At 40.6% G+C, this 22598-nt stretch overlaps 1 protein-coding gene across 1 annotated transcript in view; it reads left to right on the top strand.

Annotated features, from left to right (window-relative positions):
* Window positions 1-22598, top strand: part of nlgn2b (neuroligin 2b) — a 56152-nt gene that overhangs the window by 5082 nt on the left and 28472 nt on the right. Inside the window, exon 2 of the mRNA XM_031856929.1 lies at window positions 19449-20197. Within this exon, the coding sequence (XP_031712789.1) occupies window positions 19681-20197 (517 nt within the window). The 5' untranslated portion in view covers window positions 19449-19680. The remainder of the gene's footprint in view (window positions 1-19448; window positions 20198-22598) is intronic.

Below are 22598 nucleotides of genomic sequence, written 5' to 3'. Positions count from 1 at the left end.
TCACAATTGTCTCGAGGCAAGAAAGCCAGGCCCCAAACGGCATGAAAATCCAGCCCATATTGCCGAATATTTGACCAGCTTGGATGCGTGGCAGCTGTTATGGTCCATACATCCTCTCTATGACCGGCTAGTTTCACACCAAGCTACAGCATCTTTACATTAAACATTTACTGTGTTCCGGGTTAATGGTGCATCTGCTGCGATGGAGGCTTGGAGATTTTAATTCTGTGTGAAGATGTCAAGTCAGAGAAACGGGAGGTTGAAATGACCCAGCTCTCAGTCACGTCACGACCAAGGGGGAGAAAAGCAGGAGAATAGCTTGACCTGACCCATTATCCGTGAGCAAAGTAAAGCTGGAGAAAGCGCCAATGTGCAAATGCCATGGTAACCATCTCGTGTAACCTCTGAACAATATCACGTAGCACTCGTCACTGAGACAAACCAGGATAAGTGCTGTCCTGTCTTGCAAAGTCTGCGAAGAATAGCGCACAAAACACCATTAAAATATCTGGTAATTTAATGTGTCTTTTATTAGCAGCAGAGACGCAAGCCCATTAAAACGAGACACGCGACCTTTCCTGAATTGCAAAGTTCCACCCTTCAATTCATCAGACATGATCCATTAAGCAGCTGTAACACTTAGTTCTCTGATATGTTGTGGGCAGTGATACAGAAGCTTGAACTGGCATTCAAATATGGCGTGGCATGTGCTCTTAAAAAAAAAAAAAAAAAAAGAGGTTATTTTCAAGCAGTGGTAGTTTGTCATTGAACTGCACTGATCATAATTAAACCTTGCTTATGACACAGCACACACATTAAGCAGCTGGTGCTCTTTAGAAAGGTGTGGGCAGTGTTGACATGAATTGGGCCGATATGCAGTTTGAAATGCGGCCTATGTGATGTATTGGGGCGGTAGCCCGATTTTAATTAATTAAATGTCATAGTTTCTACATTTGCAGATGGGAGCATAATAGCCGGTTAATGTTGCAGTATGAAGATAGCTAATGCTACTTTCATTGGCTTTGGATACAGTGAGGAACTTTAATGCCTAATGACATACGGCGCTGAAGGAAATGTTAATAACCATGCCCCCAACAACTCTTTACCTCTAGTGCAGGAGTGAAGTGTCGCCCAGTGGAAAAAAACAAAACCCACACAGTATGTCCTTCCAGTCTTGTGAATGGCAATGCACTCAGTGCCTTGTAGAAACCCAGTGTAGCTACTGTACTGTAAAGCTGAGGACGCAATTAGGGACAAAATATGAGTAAAGATTAACATACGTACTGGAAATAAATTAAAAAAAGACTGCATCTATGTGCAGTCACTGGCTATGAATTTTTTTAATCCTTGTTACATAAACCGAAAGTTAAAGCAGCTGGAGGTAAGATGTTAGACAACGTACTCAGCAGACATTTTAAGACATAGATCTGAGGCAAAGACTGACAAGCACAGAAATTAATAATACTCTGAAAAGTACTGGGGTCTGATCAGGCTTCTCAAATTGTACCATTGACATCGAAAAGGGTGGGCATTTTGTCTTCATGGAAGTGTTGTGTCATGCTATCAGAAAGGTGCAAAGACAAGTCGCAGAGGAGTACATTCACAGTGTATAATGACAGATTTGTACCCTGTTGTCCAAAGTTGAGGCATCCACCTCAGAACCAGACTCGGACAGCGATAGCAGTGGCCACAAACATGGTAAGCTGTGACACATCACTGCAAAAGGTAACACCACAAACTTTGAATGCAGAATGAATTTAAATATGAAAATTACAACAACAACTTTTTTTTTTGTTGATTGAATGAAAATATTTGGTGTTGCAAAATAAAACTAAAGCACCGTACTTGACCTTATTTAACAAAACGTCAAAGTCGCTGCTCTGTTGAAGCCCTGTGCAAAAAAACAAGTGGGTTGGGTGTACTGCGGTGTGTTACATTACATCAGCTGTTTTGGTGTTTTGTGATTTCTGTTGATCTGGGTTTAGCTATTGTCACACGCTGTGGATTCTGAACTGCTCTTAATAGAACCTCATTGTCGGCCCTTGTGTCTGTTCTGTTCAAATGAACCAGGAAATACCAGGGTTGCTCTGTTCTCAAAAGGCCAAGACCTCTAGTTTGAAGGCAGTAAACCTTAATGTTTTTCAGCAGTGCAAACGGTTGGTCTGCAAGTTACACAGACAGTTGCAGGATTAGTAGGCTGGTACGAGTGGAAGAACGAAGAGGAGCTAGATAAAAGCTCGGCCCAGCAGCGTCAATGCAGATTAAAACGGATTTACCTGGACAGTAATATGAAGGGGGAGCACTCGGTCCCATATCATCTTAAGAATAAAGAAATGTTTCTCCGACACAATCAAATTGGCTAATTTACTGTATTTTCTACGACCCCTTTAACCTTTATTTTTGCATAAGACATTGTAATTAAGCATGGAATGTGTTATAAGTTATTATATTATGAAAGCAACATTAGATTTCTGCTATTATGGGACTGCATTAAAAAATTAAATCACAAATCAAAATCAATTCCAGTGAATTCTCACTTTAATTGTAATTTTAATTTTTTTTTCAATTTTGATAATAAAATCAGATTTTCAGTTTTTATTATGAAAAAATGAATTGTTTTGTTATTTATCTCTCAGAGCTTCATTTTATTTCCCCTGTGCTCGGCCTCATGAATAATGGCTGGTTGGTTGCTTCAATACAATGTGAAATCTTTATTGGATTTTATTTCATGCCTGCTGTGTATACATACAAACTATGTTGTACTAAATGAATGCCCAGTGTAAATACAACATCATAGCGTCCCCCAAGCCATATTTTTTATCATATCCAGCTCTCCGTCAAATCACTTGAACTTGTTGAAGACCAGTTTTAGTGAAGTCTAGTATGTAACCGAGGGGTTATGTTGTGGACTGCCAAAACCACTACTTTGTGCAGTGCTCTTGCAAAATGTCAGGCAGTTCAGTCAGACACTTGCATCAAAGTATTCAGGACAATTTGTTGCAAATAGATGTCCAGATGCACTTGATGGAAAATGCTCTGCATTTCCGGCCGCTCAACAGATGAATCCGAGCAGCATGGGAGGGTCCGTGTGGCGTACGACCCCGAAACAGAATCAGCGTATAATCACAGGAGCGAGAGTGTGTGCTCGTCGAATTATCGAGACCGCCTAATGACCTCGTTTTAATCTGAAAGGTGTTTGTAAGAGTCAGTTGATACTGATCAGCCGATGGCATGCAGGAACCCAGTGCCCTACCTGAACCAACATGATGCTCCTTTCCTCTACAACAGGAGTCCGCGTTTGAAAAGCCCTGACCTCAAAGGTGTGGCAATTAGCATTCTGGCAATTAATTAACAATCCTTCCTTTTATGTTGTGTTTTGGACTCGTTTTCATATTCAGCTGTCAGGCTTAGTTGAGGCATGATGTCTAATTTGACTTTGAGGTCTCAGTGTCAGCTTATTTAAACAAATGGTGCTGACGATATGTTGCTGTCTACTTTTTATTGAAATATTTTACCCGGCACATTGTATTTTTCCTGTCAAATAGAAAATGTATAGATTAGTACATGAAAGAGGCCAAACGATCAAATATCATGCAAACGCTGTGTCGGTGAAATCTCACGTTAGCTATAAAGTCTTATATTTTCTGGAGTGACACTGCAACCCAAATGACATGCACCGCCTTCTAGTCAGCTGAGCTCAGAGCAGTATCTTCGGAGCACAGGGAAACCTCTCGACACTTTCGGGCATACAAATCATTTCAGCAGCAATCCATCACACACAGCGGGTCTCAGCGCTCTACTTAAGGCAACGGACGCATCATCAACGCAGCCAGCCCATCGGTCAAGGCACGCTGTCCACTGAACGTGACAGTCCTCTTAAGGCAACGTTTAAATTTCCGCAGTCGTTTTGTGTTGTGGCAGCCTGAATAGCGTGCCAAAGTAAACTGTATGTATTTACTCAAATGAATGATGATCCTGAGTCAAAACTCCCCCAGTGTGAGACAATGAAGCAGGCTTATGTTCCAGGACGTGTTGCTGAACTCTTCTGGCTGGAAAAGGGAGCCGGTGTCCTTCTCCCCTCCAGGAACAGATGAGCAGTGTGGAGCTGTAGGGCTGCAGCTGCATGACGATATATGGGTTATTACCCATTATTATGATGACCCATTATTATGTCTGTGGTCCAACATAGCGCACCTGCTAACTCTCACACTCACAGCATATGGTTTCTTTAGGTTTCCATTTGTGATTGATCCTCTATTTCAAAACCAAGGTTTCCCTTATGGCGTGCATCTAGATCCCCAATTAACAGCGACAGCTCCTTCCTTATCCCGGCTGTACAATGTCCCCACGTACACAAGTTTAGAAGGGCCTTTATTATGGCTATAGACAAACTATTGAAATTATAATTGATTTGCCCTGTGTATCCATTGATTTATGCCAGAGTGTAATAACACATGATCTACAGTATGTGTTGCATCTCAAATAGTACTGTAGATCCCCCTTCCTTATTTTAAGCCATCATCACTTTGCATGTTTTCAGACGTTGTAGATGTAAAGCACACTGTGTGGTGATGCGTTCCGAAGGATATAAAGGAAAGTACATTGCAAATAGGGATCTTGGTCAGGAACGTCCCTTGATTACAGTACCTTCAGGGAGTTTTTTTCATCTAATGTCAGCAATTTAAAAATGCTTGTTTTCTACTATATCAGCATACGGCAACTACAGAAGCCTGTGGTTCAGGGCAGAAAAAAAACTGTGGTTAAAGCAAAGAGACTATGGTTAAAATACAGTAAGTAACACTTAACGTTGTAATGCTTAATATTTGTCGACTTGGTTGATTTGTTTACCCTGGTAACAGCAGGTGCAGCTTAATGCTATTGAGTGGTTAGTGCAGACAAGTGCCGACCATGAACACTTTAAAAACGGGCTTTGATTTTATGAAAATCTTAAGGATTATCAGTTTATGGTTAGGGAAAAGCATGGAGCTGAAAATAAACATTTGCCTTTTTATTAACTCAAGAGGCAGGTTTGGTGAGGCAACCTCAAACTTTGAGTTAACATTTTAAGGAATGACTGCTCTGCGAATAAGAACAATGCAAATGTTATGTCTCTATTTCCCTTGGTTTTTCAAAAGTGCATCAAAATGTCAGACTAAGATCACTTTTTCTTTTTTGAACAAACAACAGTAAGAAAAGAGAAACCAATGAAACGAAATGTTTTTATTATCCCTGGGATCCCCTGACGGTATTGGGGTAGTCACTGCATTTACACAGATAGAGCTCCTCTGGTTTATTTTCTGAGTAAATGGGTAGTCTATTGGCAAAGAGGAGAAACACTGCAGGTTGTCCCAGCCTTTCTGAAAACATTTTAATTATTAATTTGTTTGGATACTCGGAACACATCTGGACTACACTGTATTACTACAGCAGTTAGGGAGCCGTATTTTAACAGCAGTAAAGGACACAAACTAAACCAACAAAAGAACACAAACTAAACAAACAAAAGCATGGAAACCAAATGGCTGGAGAATAACAACGATAAGAATTAAACCATGAAAAAGGAAGATGTTGGTGTAATCGTAGCAAAAATAATAAACTCAGCATCCCCACTCAATTCTTTCAACTCCGTGGAGCTCAAGTCATTGTACCGCTTAACTCTCTCATGCACGATATCTATTATATTGGACAATTAAACATTTTAACCGAATAAAAATACTTTACACGGAGGTATCTGGTGAGGAGTTCTCTCTAAGAAAGGGCTGGCCAGCACTGACAACACACATATCACTATATCTGTCCAAATACATCAGTAGACTGATGATACTTGAGGAAGTTATAGACTGCCAGGTGGCCCTGCAAGAAGACACAATGGGATTTTATTTTTAGAACTTTCAAAATAACTTTAAGCTCTGAAAAACGCCATCTGTCTGCATCAGTGGAAAACATAACGTGCAGATCTACAAAGGGTCCGACCCCCAAAATAGACGTCATTATGTGAATAGGCTGTTCCTATTTTATTCAACATTTTGCAAATGGTCTTCTTATAATAACATATTTGAACAAAGGCATACATAAACCAGGCTTTTATTCAATATTAAACAATATAAAGTGTGTGGCCTCCCTCAAGTTGTTCATCTGGACATAGTCTGATATGCAGTGCTGTATAGCACAGACCTACCTTTCATTATGAAAAGCTTTGTTGACAACGGTTTGAATAGGATAGTGATTATAGGAGCCAAGGTGATGGCTGCTGTAAACATTACTGTTGCCAAGGTGATTCTCAAATGGCAAATAGGGTGTTTGTGTGGGTTGGGCAATAATTAAAATGATTGTTTATGATTCATTTTTGTGAAATTGTACATCGAGTGAAAATGTTGCAGAAATGATTATTCCAAGCGAATTGAAATGCATTTGAAGTGGAAGTTCAGGGCTAAAGTCGCGTAGTAGCGTAACAACGCTAGCCGCGTGTGATAGTGGTGCTCCGACTCCCATTTCTCGCCATGCAGCGAATGGCCAGACAAGTTCAGAACCCCTAAATACAGCAAATAATGCTGCGCAACTTCCAGTCTTAAATGGAAAACATAAATTAGATTGAATATGTTTGATAGCTCTGCCACTTAAAACAAAGTCTATCCCATGTTCTTGTTTCAACAAAAAGACGCTGTAGCTTTGCTATTACCAAGTAAACGTAGAAAAGGTTGGACAAATCTCTCCACAATAGACTTAAATCATTCTGATTCATTAAAAAATATATATTCATACCTTAGCTCAGCCTCACATTTTTCTCTACTCAAATGATCGTTCCCTTAGTTTTACTTGTCCAGGTATCTCCCCTTCATTCCCACCTGTCATTGTCCATGAACCTTAACAGATACATCCGAAGGTGCGCTGCAGTCTTTTTGTCTCATTACATCTACATATCACTCTTTGTCACTAATATAACTCCGTGTTCCCACCTTTTTTGGTGTAACTCGGGCCACTTCATCTTAAATCTCACACCACTTCTTCTCCTTACCTGCCCACACTGGTGCAGTATCCAGACTCTAACTGCTTGTCCCATGTCCCCACCACCACAAATACCACCCCCCCCACCCCCCCCACCCCTGACTGTACACTCCTGTAATAATGAGTATTATTGTGTAAATGTCATGTGCGTAGTGTTTAAGTGTCAGCCATGTGTCCTTTTTCTAGCCTAGTGTTTCTTTGTGCTCACATGATCTTATGTAAGAACGAAGCAGGTGTGGCTGACATGTGTCTCTCAGACACTCGCTCCCAGGATGCTCCTTAAAGCAGATTGCACCGTCTACTGAGGGTTGGGGGCTAACAGGTAACAAAATACCTAATTTGCCTAATTTGCAGTACATTTTAACAACACACAAATGTAAGTGGATGCTTGGGATTTATTTATGCAAAACGGGACTTAAAAACATCCCAAAACAATCACATTTTAGACGTCATTTTCGGAACATAACTGGCCGGTCTTGTTTTGATTGCATGATAGGAACAGTGCAAAGGCCTGCTGGTTTCTGTGACAACAGAGATGATAATAGTTCAATTAAGCATATACACAGTTCAAATTAAAGCGATTTCACGCAGCAGGGGTATGTTTAATTCACTCCCAAAATGTGAACAAACTGTGAACAAACTTTAAATTTTAAACTTTAAATCACCCCCCTAGTGTTCCTTTTGACACGTGAACACGTTTAAGAAAACAAATATTAAGAGCTGAAGTATTTTAACCAGGTTTCTCTCCTGTTGACATATAGACAGACAAGTGTTAATATGACAACTGCAACAACTGGATTAATGTCTTAATTAGTATACAGTGCTATTAGTGCAGACATAAATGCACCCACTATCATGTGGGTCTGTCATTTGCACCATAAAATCAATGTTGATGATGAAGCTTCATTACGTATCATAGCTGGCAGGAGATGTTTAATCGCAGCTTTTCATTGAAAATTTGTTATATTTTTACTGTTTTATTAATTATATAACCTGATAGTTTCTCTGCTCTACAAAACTTAAGCTTTTGCATTGAATCCAATGAAGCCCTGCAGTAAATTAGAGAATATTTCATGGATTAAGAAAAGGCGCAATAACATACTGTACTTGTTCAGATAAGTCAAGATTATTGCCTCCTAGAAACAGATCTTTTCTTTCCCAACTGTGGCTTATTAAACCTCAGCAAACAGCCAAGCGACTTCTCTTTTGACACGACTGAAATTTAATTGCTTTGAAATGAGTTGCGAGGGAAACTTGATGGCAGACTGGCTGTTTGAAAATATGTACAGTGCAATAAGAAAGTACTGGGACAGTGACGTGTTTCGATGTCACTCGGGCACATTTGATGTGAAATGAAACAATGGCTGTCAGCGCTGATTTTCAGCTTCAGGGACGCGTTTGCTCAGAGCCCGGTTTTGTACATAACATCCCAATTGTAGAACGATGCAGCCGGACATCGATCCTAAACGTAAAGACAAGACAACCGAGGAGTTTTGGGGCTAGATGTCAAGGTGGCTGTGAAAGTGTCATTTTATAATGTGTTGTTATTACATTATGTTTCGTGTCCGTGTCATTGTTCCTGTGCAGTAAGAATGAGGTCATGGATGGAAAACTAGATATTGTGTTTAAAGTCCCTTGCATATGCTGTAAGTATGTATCATCTTCACGAACTATCAGTGTGGTGGAGCTTTAAGAAAGGGGGATTACAGGATGATGAGCTTTAACTTGACATTTAACAAACCACTTAACCACACATGTCACCCCTGCTTGCCTGCACCTGCCTCTGTTTTAGCCATGACAGCTTCTCCCTCTATCTCTCATACCGATGGTCCCTACTCTCTACTTCCCCTCGCCTCTTTTTATGCCATCCTCTCCTCCTTCCTCACCTTGACCTATCACTCTTTTCATACACCCTCACAACTGCACACGTTCACCTCCTCTTTGTGTGATCACAAACCTTCTTCACTTGTGCTGTGAGTGGGTAGAACTTACAGTGCCCAAAGTTGTAATAAAGCAGGAATTACATTAGAACTGTCTCTGGGCAGAAGTTGTTGAATGAACCTTAACCTTAATTATATATAAATCAACTACTCTGTTATCTATTTTGGAAAGCACCGATTTGATTTGACGCTATCAATCCAGAGACCAAGACTTTTAGACAAAATAAGTGTTGTAGTAAAGTTGACGATGTTAAAATAAAGCTATGAAATAGAGAAAACAGAATTATATATTACAGAATACTTTCAGCTAAAATGAATTTGTTCGGCAACAGTAAACTATAATGTTAGGTTGCCAGGTGTGTTCTTAAATACATCTGATTCTTACAGAGTCTCAGGGCACCTAGTGGCATTTATTATAAATTTACAATGCAGGCCTTTGCTCAACAGTGAGTTTGGAATATGTCTCCCCAGGCATTATTATAATATTATTATAATTTTAGTGATTTGTAAAGTAGCCTATCCCCCAAAGCTTTTATGGCTTTTTATTTCACCAACTCACCACAAGTCCTATCAAGACGTTCTCCACATAAAGGGAGAGGGATTTGCTTGGTAATGAATTAGTCAGACTTGCACTTTTGCCAGCGAAATGTTCATAACACATCCACATCGAGAACACGAGACACACATCGACGGTGTATTACTTGGGAGCCCTCAGACAAATGCGATACCTTTTGAAAACACCGAGCAGAGCATTGCCACTTAATGCACCAGTGCATCTCCTTCAAACTAGGGGCTGAAGCATGATGTAAACTCGTGAGATATTGTTGGGGCGCTTGGCTCGCTGTCATCACTTCTCAATGATCACATTTAAAGTAGGCTAAAGCAACGTCTGGCCCGTGGCTACATTCAGACTTTTGGCTTTCCTGTCAGCCGGGGATCCTCGGGCTCTGTTCACTCTTTCTCACTCTTGAGTCAACAATAAAGAATAAAGGTGATTGCAGTTTTGCTGGGGGGGGGTAGGGTTGAACGTGCCTGCCTGAGGAACGTAAGCTAGTTAATTCAATGTTATCCAGTAAATCTCCTTTTAAATTGCGCCCCTCAAGACATGCTTTTATGTATTGTTTTCATCTTTGCAACAGCCTTTTCTGTTTCCTCTTCTTTTCTTTTTTTTTCTTCTAGATTTTAAAAAAGAGCATCATGAGCATCATTATTCACATTTTTACATGTAACAGGATATCAGTGAGACTGAGCAATCAAGTCAACATGACTGAGCTGCCCTTTCTGTTTAACTTAGTGGGCCATTCTATTCTTAAATTAGCTTTAAGCTTGAGGCAAAGCAGCTGTCAGACTGCTCCCTCAAACTGTGTGTATCGCCCACAGACACCTATACACACGCTAACGCAGCTAGCGTTTCACCTAGATCATCGCTAATTAGTGTGTCACCAGATTGTGCACACTACTTGGCTTCAGTGTGACGCATTCTCCCACTCACAACTACCAAAAACACTTAGGAAAGCAGATAAATAAAAAATAACAGCCCCCTAGAGGCAGCCGTGTTCATCTATACCGTATTTTTTAAGTGTGTCTGGCCAGTCGCCGTCAAGATATCTTATTCTGTGTGTGTGCTGGTGTGGAGAATTGTAAGATAAAGGGGTTTCCATGTAATCTACAGGTGTTAACTAGAGAGAACAGTGGTGACTAACAGCAACATATTGATTTTCGGGTCCAGCAGTGACTGAGAGCCTTTTGTCCAACGTCTCCTATCTGCTCCTACTGCCTGCTGCTTTATGATCCCTGCTGCTGCTTTGATAACCTACATTGATGCTTCACTAAGGCCCCTTTAATTGACTTCTACTTGATAATTTGTGACAATTAATTTTTTAATCCGAACTTGTGTTTTCATGTTGGTAATTATTGGGGTGAATCCATGCAGCAGTGCAGTGGAGGAATATAACGACAGTTCATTTGTTTTAAGTTGTGCTTGTTGAGGCCTCTGCTGCTCAGTCAGGAGACAGGATCTGTCCAGCAGGCCTTTATCCCTTTTGAATGAGATGTTTGCAGTCATTTCTTGGGTTGATTGGAGTTATAATAAGTGATATTTCCTTGTGGATATTCCCACATTTATCCGGCTGCAGTGCGATGAGGATGGGAAAGCAGTGGCCGATGGAGCAACCATGGTATCTGATTGAGCTGCTCTTTGAGTCTGGAGGACTTATGGTAAATACAATCAATTGTGGGATGAGGCTCACGGCCTCCATCACCACCAACAACACAGTGGTTCTCCACAATTGTAGGATCGCCATGAATTTACAACCTAAAAGGTTGATTTCCTCAGACAGATTAATGGTAACAGCCTTTATAAGCAGTACACAACTATTAAATAACTGGTTTATAACACTCCATAATAACATTTTATCATGTAATAGGAAGCATATGCAAGTGTTTGTTAGTGTATTCATCAAAAACTATAACTCCTGCTGCTGACTCCCATAAGTGGAGGCTATAAACAGATAATAAGTTAGAATTACTGACAAACACTTCTCAATATATTCTCCATAATAAACTCATGAATATGTCCAAATATCTTTTCTTTCTGAATCCTTGTGATGCTCAAGTCCTGATCAAATGGAAATGTTGGCCTGGTGGTAGTGTTAAATGAAAGGTCAGTGGGTCACGAGGATTATTAGAAATCATCCTCTGGGGACATTGAATATGTATTTCGAATTTGATGACAGTCTGGCAAGTACTCCCTGACATATCTTGCTTACAAAAGTATGGCAATACATTGAATCAACTCGAATTTCTGTTCACATGGTGAAAACAGAGGTATTACAATCTGCACAAAAAGGTTATTTTCCATCAATAAACCGCTGGCTACAATAGCTGCCTTTAGTCTTGACAGTCCTGCAGACTGTGGCATGACTAGAACATTTTATTATGGAACTGCACTGACTCCAGGTGTCTCCCGACTTCAGATGGCTAGCTTGCTCTGGCTTCTTCAGCCTGTGCTAATATTAGCTCGCCACCTGTCTGAAGATGCCAGACTGAGGGCACACAAACAGCATGAGCAGATGAATCAGTGTGCACACTTTTTTTTTTACTATCTGTGCTGAAACTGACTGATTGTCAAAGTGGATGTCCGTGCTCTGTTAAGTTGAAGCATCTGGCACTGACAGGCTATAGCTGTATTAAATAATGTTTGCATATGCATAACAATGACAGCCTTGCAGATGGTGCAGGTACTATTCTTGCTCAACTGCCTTGCACATTAATTCGTAAAAATATATATAAATTTCAATTATGTTTTTGTAATTTTTTTCTTAAAATCATGAATCGAACCAAACTTCATTTTAGTATTTTTTTTGCCCACTTAAAGTTAGTTTGCAACAAAGAACCAAAAATACATATATGTTTCTATGATGGGTATATCCTCCCAGGGTTACGACTGGGTAAAGCTACAATTCAATCAAAAATCAACCTGCCTATTCAATATGTTACAAACATTCTCATCAGTTACATGAAGATGATTACTGACGCTGTTAAAGTCAGCTGTGATTTTTTTTAAATCTCTCCAACTCGACAGAATACCCTGCAAAAATGAATTTGTATCTTCCCAGAAGGTTCAACAGTGATCCTATTACAATAATCCTAATATGGAATAAAGCTCGATTGACATAAAGTCTGTCAAATCTCTGCCTATTACCCTCTGCAGCCTTCCTCTTGTCTTCGGAGGCTCCAGTCTTCATTATGTGTCATACAGTTTAAAAATATTTTCGGGGCTTGACTGTTTTCTTTAATTAAAATACACTTTTTAAATCAGTTGGACAGTTAGTGACATTGCTTTTAAGTTGTGACCTAAACTTTACTGATGAGTGAACCAGGTGTGTTTCATTTGAGTTGGCTAGTTGGGTCTCCAAGCAAACGCTTGACACATGATCCTAATCAACAAGAATAGGCAGAATATGCCCTATCAGTGCTGAATATTAAAATAAACTGATTTACCCGATGCTGTAGGACTGTCAAATCGTTCACCTCCGCCCTGTTGCCTCAGAATCATCGGTGCATCATATAGTTGTTCCAGATTACAAAGAAGAGGAACTGACTCTTCAAGCGGTGGATTCTGAGTATACCGACCAAATAAATTCTGAAATAATGCTGCACTCCAGGAGTGGCAGCCATTTTTTCCCTCATCTATTCCTGTGTCACCCAAGTCCATCGTGGCATTCTGTACATTGGGCGGTTTCTGGGTTGCTTCAATGTCTATAGTGTGAAAAGAGGATGAGGCCCTTTGGCTGAGCGTACATATGCAGCCTGACAAGTCTAATCTCGTCTCAATTCATCAACAAAAAAGACTTCATCTTGCCCAGTCTATTCAAGATGTAAGGGAACATTGAGACCTCTATACACCTATTTTACTGACATCTGTTGTACTCTTTAACACATGAAATGCACATCTGTAATCTGTGCAGTTAAGCCATAGCTAATTATTTTGTGTATGCCTGCCTTGTTCCTATTCCCATGATACTCTGCGTGAATTAAAATGTCAAAGTTTGACTTTAAACAGGATAACAGGATTCTGCAGATTTCACTCTCTATTGGCCCAATTGTCTTGACAGCAAAGGTGCCCAGCGGCACCTGAAAGGGAGGGGGGACTTTTATTTTATCCAGCTGAAAAGCTTATTGTTTACGTCACGACAAAATATTTTCACATTGTAGTGACATACAAACCTATCACGTTAGGCCTTTACTATTTATCTTTGAAACTGTGCATAGAGAACGAATAAATTGGGGAATCTATGTGATTTGATTAGTTTCTACTTCTGATTCTGCTGTTGTTGAGCACGCTGGATGATATTGTGATAAGTATGCGTACACTACCAAGGACGGGAAGTGCAACCCTGAAGAAGTAGCCCTGGAGAGCAGTGGTAAGCTAAGTTATTTTAACGTAAGTGGATGCACTGATGGGGACTTTGAAGCTCTATGTGCTCTATTTTCCATCTTCTTTAAAGTGAGTCTATGTAACTTCTGCTGATTAGCAGCCACAAGTGATAATGGTAAATGCTAAAACATAAGGGTATCAGTACGGAAGTAGAGAACTGACTTGTTTATGTCAGCGACACGGCAAAATGCTATCTTAACCTTTCCACCATTAGCCAACATTAATTGTCTGCGGCTACTGGTCACAGCGAGGAAGACTCGAGTAGCAAAACCCCCGAGTGTGTTGAATTGCTCAAGGGTGCGTTTTACTGCTTATGAATTCAACTTTCCATTCACGAGAAGAATGATTATGATATGTCCTCTTTCAAAGCGTACATAGTCTTGTTTTAATAAAACCTGCCTGAATTTGTAAGAAATTACTAATAAGCCTGAAAATAGCTTTTCAGATCACTTCACCGTTGGTAGCAAAGAAATCAAGTAGCTAAATATGCTACTGTAATGATCTGATTATTCTGTTTACGATGTGACAGGCTGTGTTCCCACATCAGTTATTTCCCCACAATCACTAAGAAAAAAGGGAAGGCACCTGAAGCAAACCACTAAGTCTTGCAGATGCCGGTTCGGTGACAGAAACAATCGGAAGAGGTGCCTATAATTCACGCAAGGTATCATGGGCTTAGGAATAATGTGCATTTACTTTCAAAGTCATTGCATATAAGCTCTAAATGACACTATTAATGTCTCCTGCAAAAGCAAGTTATCGTTCCCATTAGATATCAATGCATAGAGACAATGGTTGGCCATATCCAGACATTGTCGGTTGCAGCAGAATACAACAAACAACCATCAGAGCTTTGTTTGTTTTTTAGATTAAAGGGTCCCTTTTTCTATGCACAGTGACTGTATATAGCAGACGAGCGACTTTAGTCAAAAACTCAGCACTCTGTTTCTGGCTTGCTAAGCTGCTTGTCGACCACAGATGTTGACTAGCAGAGGAGAGCAGCTTGACAGCTGAAGTAATGCATGTAGTTTTAACAGTCAAAGTGGAAACAAAGCAATATAAAATCCCCAAGGCAAGCATTTTCCGCAACACCACCGCTCTGCGAAAGTTTTCCCAAACCACTCTGACCATTCCATTTTAAACATACCCATAAAAGTGTCCCACTGGCAGAGACATTACCTTCTCAAACAGCTTCGACTGACAGAGCTACCTGTTACATAACAACAGCTTAAAACAGCCCGGTGATTTGTGTGTCAATTTATCCCGTTTTATGCGCGTAAATTCACGCTCGATGCCATTTCAGCTCACGGATGGTTGACATGAACAGATGTTCGGGATGTTCGGGTACTACCATTTGCAAGTCACGTGCGAGCGGTTGAGAACAGACCAATTTGTGCTTACCGTAGAGTCTCGCATGCAACATCTGATGCCTCATCTGATTTCAAGCGTGTGTCTGTACGTCACTGCCAGTGCATGCAGGGAGACAAGCATTTAAGAGAACAGTCCGACAGTTAACTTGACCCTCGCTTATGCTATCTCAGTCAGTGAGGACATTCATTCTGTGTGCATCCCTGAACTACTGTGCATGTTGAAGGTGTTCTGACCTTGGGTTTGTGCTATATATTCAGTCCCATTTACCGACAGAATACGACGAGTAAGTATAGAAACTGTGAGCAGTGAGCAGTGACAGCAGCTCTGTGTCATTTAATGCTTTTTGAAACCACAGGCTTCGTACAGTGTTTTCTTTACTGTATATTGTATAGGTATTGATGTCCAGCTCGTGTCTGCCTTGTTTCCAGTATTCCTCTTGAACTTATCACCTTAAAATACATTCCTCTTACTAATTTGTAGCTGGTTGATCAACCACTCTCATATCTGCATGTCCGTTGAATATGAAGCCACAGCCAGCAGACTGTTAAAGCATAAAGACTGTATATAAGGAATAACCACAAGCATGGCTCTGTCCGGAGGTTGTCTTGTTAGTTTATTCTGTACTAAAACAGAAGTGTAAAAACTACAATTTGTGTTTTTGTGTAGACTTTTCTTTGGCCAGGAGCAGTGACTTCCCTCTGCTGGTTAACTGGCTACCTCATGGCAGTGTTTCCCATTAATCACCTGGACTGGCGCGCTGCCAAAGACTATTTTGTCCCGCCACAGTTTCATAATAAACTGAAAATATTTGTATTCTTCTGGCTGGCACTGTCGCATTTCAGTGCCCCCTGTGAGCTGATGCAACTGTTAACCAGGGCAGACCATCCTCATTGAGCGGTTCCTGGCAATGTTGACAACCCACCAGACCCGCCTTGAAACACGGACGTCGTCTTCGCATTGTTTGCTGTGTCATCACCATTCATATTATTTACAGCCAATGTGTTTATAATTAAATGATTTACTGGAGCACAGTGTAAAAATACTATGTTACAGAAAAAAAATGTAATTCAATTAAAAATACAAAAGCATTTGCATCAAAATATACTTAAAGTACCATAAGTAAACGTACACTCATCATGCAGAATGGCCTATTTCAAATAATATACAAACGGTAGCCCTATATCATCGGATTATAATTATTGTTTTAGTTTTCATTACTTTAATGTTGCAGCTGGTAAAGGTGAAGCTCACTTAAATACTTTATATACTTAATAATTAGGCTATACACAGGTGTGTAAATGTGACCAGCAAAGAAATCTAAATATGTTTAAGCATAAATAAGCGTTTAAGCTTATTTCCCAAAATGTCAAGCTTTGAATGTACTTGGCTGGGTCAATAAGGGAAAGCAAAAATCAACACATTTCCCTCAATTCTTTGCCTCTTAATACAAATAAGTCTAGCGGCTTCTCTAAATCACGCAGTCTTACCCCCTCACAATGGATCCTTTACTACAACGTGTCGAGAGTCATGTACTGTGTATAATTCACAGTACATGAACGCACAGGCTATGTACGCACACTAACTTTCTCGAATGAAAATGCAGGGTGTCCTTACACAACTTCCGTCCTGCTCAGAATGTACTGTGGAGTTGTCATAAGATGGAGTCACTCGGAGGGCTTTAATGAACTGAATATTTTTTCCACACAACTTGCTCCTGTTTTGTCCTTATGAAGCAGAGTACCACTCACATCACTAACTTTGAACATCCTGCAATGCTGCACGCCATCTTTCAGCTGTCATCCCTCGTGTCTGCTGGCTGGCAGCACAGTGTGGATGTTGCGGAGCTGAGGAGGGGGGGGGGGGACGGACGAGGTGGCATTCAACCAACAGTTAGCGCCACATAAAGCCTTTATCACACCTAAACGGCTCCGTCTCCCAAAGCCAGAGTGAGATAAGCACTGCCCATTCATCTGTAATGATGTGGAAGCAAGAACCAACTGAACTGAGTTGAGCGGGAAAGGCTAACTCTGACACAGTGGGGACGGCTGAAAAGGGTGCAAGGCCAATGGGGTTTGCCTCCTTCACTCCTCAGAATGATGTGTTGATTTATTTGGTGTTCTCTGTGGATTCACGTTGATTACAAGGTGAGGGTTGTTTTACACTTCAAAGTGCTGTAATTATGTAGAATATGAAATGTGAAGCAGGAGCCACATTACACCATGGTCATTGAAAAAGTTTCCCTTTGGACTACAAATTGCATTTTCTCAGACACTTAATGTTCCAACGAAATGGAAGTTAGAGCTTCTCTAGCTTTCTGTAGTGTGACGTATTTCCCAGTGAAACTAAATACTTGAGTGTTGCACCAACACAAGAGGGATTTAAATCAGACGAGGACTGTTGCCTCCACATTCACCTCTCTCACCTTTCAGATCAGGAGGAGGACGAGGGAGAGATGAAAGGGACACTTTGCAGCTTTTCAATTGGTTCTGTGTCACTGCAGCGTGGGAAGTACATGCAGATGAACGGCACCCGGCCTCCCTCCATGCCACCAGCACCCCGAGCTCCCTGCTCACCCGCTGGCAAAAGCCTCCCGGTTGCTTTGCATCAACCGGGAGGCTTTTGCCGTCCCTTGAGTGAATTACACCTCAGCCACATCGTTTTGGAAATGAAAACAAAGTTTTTGCCCACTGATATCAAAACCCACATCTCTTCCTATCTCTCTCCATGTCGCTCTGTTAGCTACTATGAACCACAAACGGGGAAGTGTGATTTTATACAATAATCTGATTCATTTTTGTAAACACAGGATGATTCATCAAATATTTGAAACCATTTAACAGAAAAGAAAAGACAGGGACTTTGATGTAAAAGTACACTGATATTATATTCTTTCATATAACAAGAGAAAACAAAATTGACATGGGATTGAAAATGGGATTATACGTGCCTCATTTCATATGCTCATTGTTAGCTTCTGTTCTCAAGTAATAATTCCAAAACCGACAAGTTCAAGTTCTTCCTAGTTGGACACATTCTGAAGTAAAAACTTTGAAATTTCCAGCCTATTCCTCCATTTTTTTCCCAATATTTCTGATAGCATCTTAAAGCAGATTAAAATTAAACCAATGTGTTAGTTGTAACTTGTTGACTTTCCAAACCTACCTGGCTACCTTTGGTTCTTTTCAGTCTTCACCTCAGTGTGTTTACAACTCTAAATACAGCTGTGTTGGCGCCCAAAAATGCAGTAGGGGGAGGCATCACACAAGCCGCTTTTGTAGATGCAATGTACATGGTTATTTGCAAATTCAGCTAGGATATGAAATTTGACAAAAGTTGAATGTGAGAAACATTTTATTTCTTTGTTCAGGAAAGTAGTGATGAAAAGCCTACAAATGTCACTAAAGCTTGATAATGCAGTCAGATGGCATCACAGTGGCAGAAAAGAAAATATATTTAAATGGAATAAACATGGACTACATGCACATGACTCTCTATGGTAGTTGTTGGTTAAGTAGCATGGAGCTAGCTGGCTAACAGGACAGTTGAAAAACAGGTGCATTAACACAAATGAGCAACCTAGAAAGACACCAATGGATACAGTAAAAGCTGTTGTGGTGAACACTCTTCTGTGTTCACCACAATGGCTTTTATTGTATAGTGTATACTGTATGGTGGCATATTTACTGGTTTCATATTTAATGAAGATGTTTACTTCCTATTTTAGACACAGTACGTGCTGCACTGCTACACTTATACTGTCAGGCGCAGTGATTGTTTAACTATTGGTTCTGTGCATTAAGTCTGCGTGGTTGTGTTACAACGTAATTCAATTTTAGTCAAACAACTTCACCACAAGTGCTTTAGTTCTCACTGACATCACTATTTTCTATTCAAATCAATTGTCTTCAGCACCACTAAATCGCATGACATGACAGATATACAACCCTTGGTGTCTGTTGTGGTAGACAGAATAGCCTCTAACTTTAACCTCGGGGTAATATAAATGTACTACATCTGCAGTCGAGTGTCATTATTCCTTCTCTTTTGATCTAGCAGACACTTCATCTTAGGTAGAATCAGCTTACCCATATTGTCCTCTTGTGCCTTTTTAAAAAAACAAAACACTGACAGGGTTTAAAGAGCACACTTATTCACACACTGACTCAAACCTGCAACCTGTCTGTGTCTTCCAGGTGTAATTGGCTTCCTGACTGCAGCCCTGGATCCATCAGGAGTTCCAAAGAGGAAGACGGATGAGACCGCAGAGTCTACCTGAGAATGCTACCTGTTCCTCCGGCTCACCATGTCACCATAGGAAAACCGTTAAGCTGTCCCCTTTCCACAAATCCTCTTTTTTCCTTTGTTATTTCTCATTACCCACTGAGTTTGTGACCCCTCTCTACACACAGCTGAAGTCCTAGTGATATGACTAAAAGAGCCTTTATTTTGGACATGTTGTTTTTTCCTCTCAATGCTGCCAGCCACCAAGGCTATGGTGGGAAGCGTCATTATAATTCTCAGCAGATTGCTAATCACTGTCTGCTGTGGCTCTTGGGACTAGTGCTACACCTCACCCTCTCCTCGTGTCAACGAGTTGACCTGAAACACCCCATAGTGTCCACTGGCTATGGAAAGATACGTGGTATCAAGAAGGACCTCAACAATGAGATCTTGGGCCCTGTGGAACAGTACTTAGGTGTGCCGTATGCCACGCCACCTGTTGGCGAGCGCCGCTTCCAGCCTCCTGAAGCTCCAGGCTCCTGGCAAGAGATTCGCAATGCCACCAATTTTGCACCAGTGTGTCCCCAGAATGTCCACGGGGTTTTACCTGAGATCATGCTCCCAGTGTGGTTCACAGACAACCTGGACGCTGCAGCGACCTATGTTCAGAACCAGAGTGAGGACTGCCTTTACCTCAACATCTACGTACCAACTGAAGATGGTGAGTGGGACAAAACTTTCATACTAGATATGGGAAGAGATTAAGTTGGTCTTGGCCTGTTAAACTGTGCATTTAAAGTGGGTCAGAAGAAAGTGAGAGTAAGAGTGAAATCCCAAGTCTTCCTGCAAAGATTAGTGTGTGTCACAACTGTTTCAGAGCAGCTTGTACTTTTCTCATCATTTTAGAAATTTCAGATATCTGATCAGTTAGCCAGGATTATATTCACTGGAAAAAGAGCTCTTAGCGTGAGCCAAAAGATACCCAGGAGATTATCAAATACATTCTCTGATAATCTCCTGGTTTTGTATTAATGCTAGTCTCAATTAGTAATGGTTTCTCAATTACTGTTGGTCTAGTTTACTATTAATTGTGAACATGTAAGCTGGACTAACTTGCATATTTTTATAATTTCACTTAGCTATGGGACTAACATTCACATTGTCATATTGTATTATTGTTAAATAATTACTAGATACTTTTAAAGACCATTTTATTCACATGCTAGTTTCATTGTTTGAATGGAATGAGCCTTTTTATTTTACTAACTCTTCAGGTTTGTATTGCATGTAATGGTGTTGTAGCAGCTGGGTTAGCGGGAAAAAACTGATTCAATAAATTGCCAAATATAATCTTGTTTAGGCCTCCTGGGGTAAAATTAGCCCAAAACTGAAGATCACTATAAAGCCAAACCTCCACCTTTTCATGGGCTATCTGGGTGTGCTTCTTGCATTAATGATCCAGTGGAGAGCGTTTGAGAAAGCAGATGGGCAGGTAAAAGAACACAGGATCAAAGTGTAACTTTGGAGGCAAAGCATATGCTACTTATGACAGTAAGCAAAGCTAATGATGAAATGTTAAAAAATCCATGATTAATGGGCTCACCTGAGAGTTACGTGAGATTATGCAAGAAAATGTTTATGCATACCTGCTCTTATACTGTATGAAGTCTAGCTCCAGGATTAGTCTAGAGTGGTGCACAACTTTGTTGTAGTTTAGCACTAAAGCTGAAACCATAACCTACTTAGCCAGATTGTGTCAGTGTTGCAGATTATTTCTTGTTGATGAATGCTCTGTGGCCCAACATAAAGATGGAAACAGATTAATTGCTAGTGGAAAATATGAAATATTACTGCATTATTAAGTGAGACCAGAGCACCAGAGATGCTGTGAAGAAGAAATTAAAAAACGGAATACCTCAAACCATTTTAACTACTCTTAACATAGGAAAGTGCACATACACGCTCTGTGGTTACAGCGTGTATGCTGTACGCTACTTATGTCACACGCTCTCTGAGGGGCTGACGTAGAATCTTCTGTGTTATTCCCAGGGGACAAGGTGTGCAAATGAGTGAGGCTGATTTAACATGTAGCCCCGTCTGCTTGTCAGAATCTGTCACTTATTGTCAGGGGTCACTGCTTACACAAGGCTGATGCTGTCCCCAAGGATATGTTTTGCCCTGTGTGTGAGAGAGAAATAGAGACTGAAGGAGACTGAAATGCCCCTGACATCAAACACACCACATTTTACACGTAACTGCTGTCAGAATCTCACAAATAGTTTTCACGGTGTTAGTTATAGACTTGTGATGATGTCATAAGTACCAGCTTTAAAAGAGAGAAATCTTTGGTCATTATTTATTTAGAGTTCAATGCTCTAAAACTCAGCTCTGAGCGCCTTGGTAACCGAGTGGTACAGAACATGCCGTATAACCGGGCTTGATTCTGGCATTGGGACCTTTGTTGTGTGTCCCACTATTGGATGGATTGCAATGAGATTTCCAACAGAGATCCATGTCCTTCTTAGGGATAGTGTTTAATCACTTTGGTGGTACCTGACTTTTATAAAACACAAACAAACAACATTTTGAAATGTCCAATATTTGTCCAAATGACATTGACATTCCCCATCAGTTTCAGTTGTACTTTGTGTTTAGTGCTAACTAGGTTTGGTGAACACATTATACCTTCTAAACATCAGCATTTAGTTCAAAGCCCCACTATGCCTATACGTACAGCCTAACAGAGCTTTGAGTGTGGCTGTAGACTCTTGGTGGTGTTTCAGCTAGACTAAGCAGATTTAGCTAGTAGGTTAGCTTGCTAACTTGGTCGCAGTAAGTGATGGTCAAGCATTCTCTAATGGAGGATGTCAGGGTTGTGCTGTGCTGCGTTTGGCAGTGAGCGGTTGCATTGCCACTGATGGCGGATGTAGGTGGGCCAAAATGAACTGGCAGCAAAGAATCATACTGCCTGGATCAAAATGTTTTTGTGCCAAATCTGGCCGGCTCGACTCAAATTTTGACACATTTTTAATCTTCATAGTACAACATTATGTATTATCTTCCCATTCTCAGACAAATTCATCGGCAAAAGAAAATTCACAGCTCTCTTGTCTTTCTGCATC

This window comes from Anarrhichthys ocellatus, unplaced genomic scaffold (assembly GCF_004355925.1).
Source record: "Anarrhichthys ocellatus isolate YVR2014 unplaced genomic scaffold, GSC_Weel_1.0 scaffold18, whole genome shotgun sequence".
In the NCBI taxonomy this organism is placed as follows: Eukaryota; Metazoa; Chordata; class Actinopteri; order Perciformes; family Anarhichadidae; genus Anarrhichthys; species Anarrhichthys ocellatus.
This window is presented reverse-complemented; position numbering and strand designations above follow the sequence as displayed.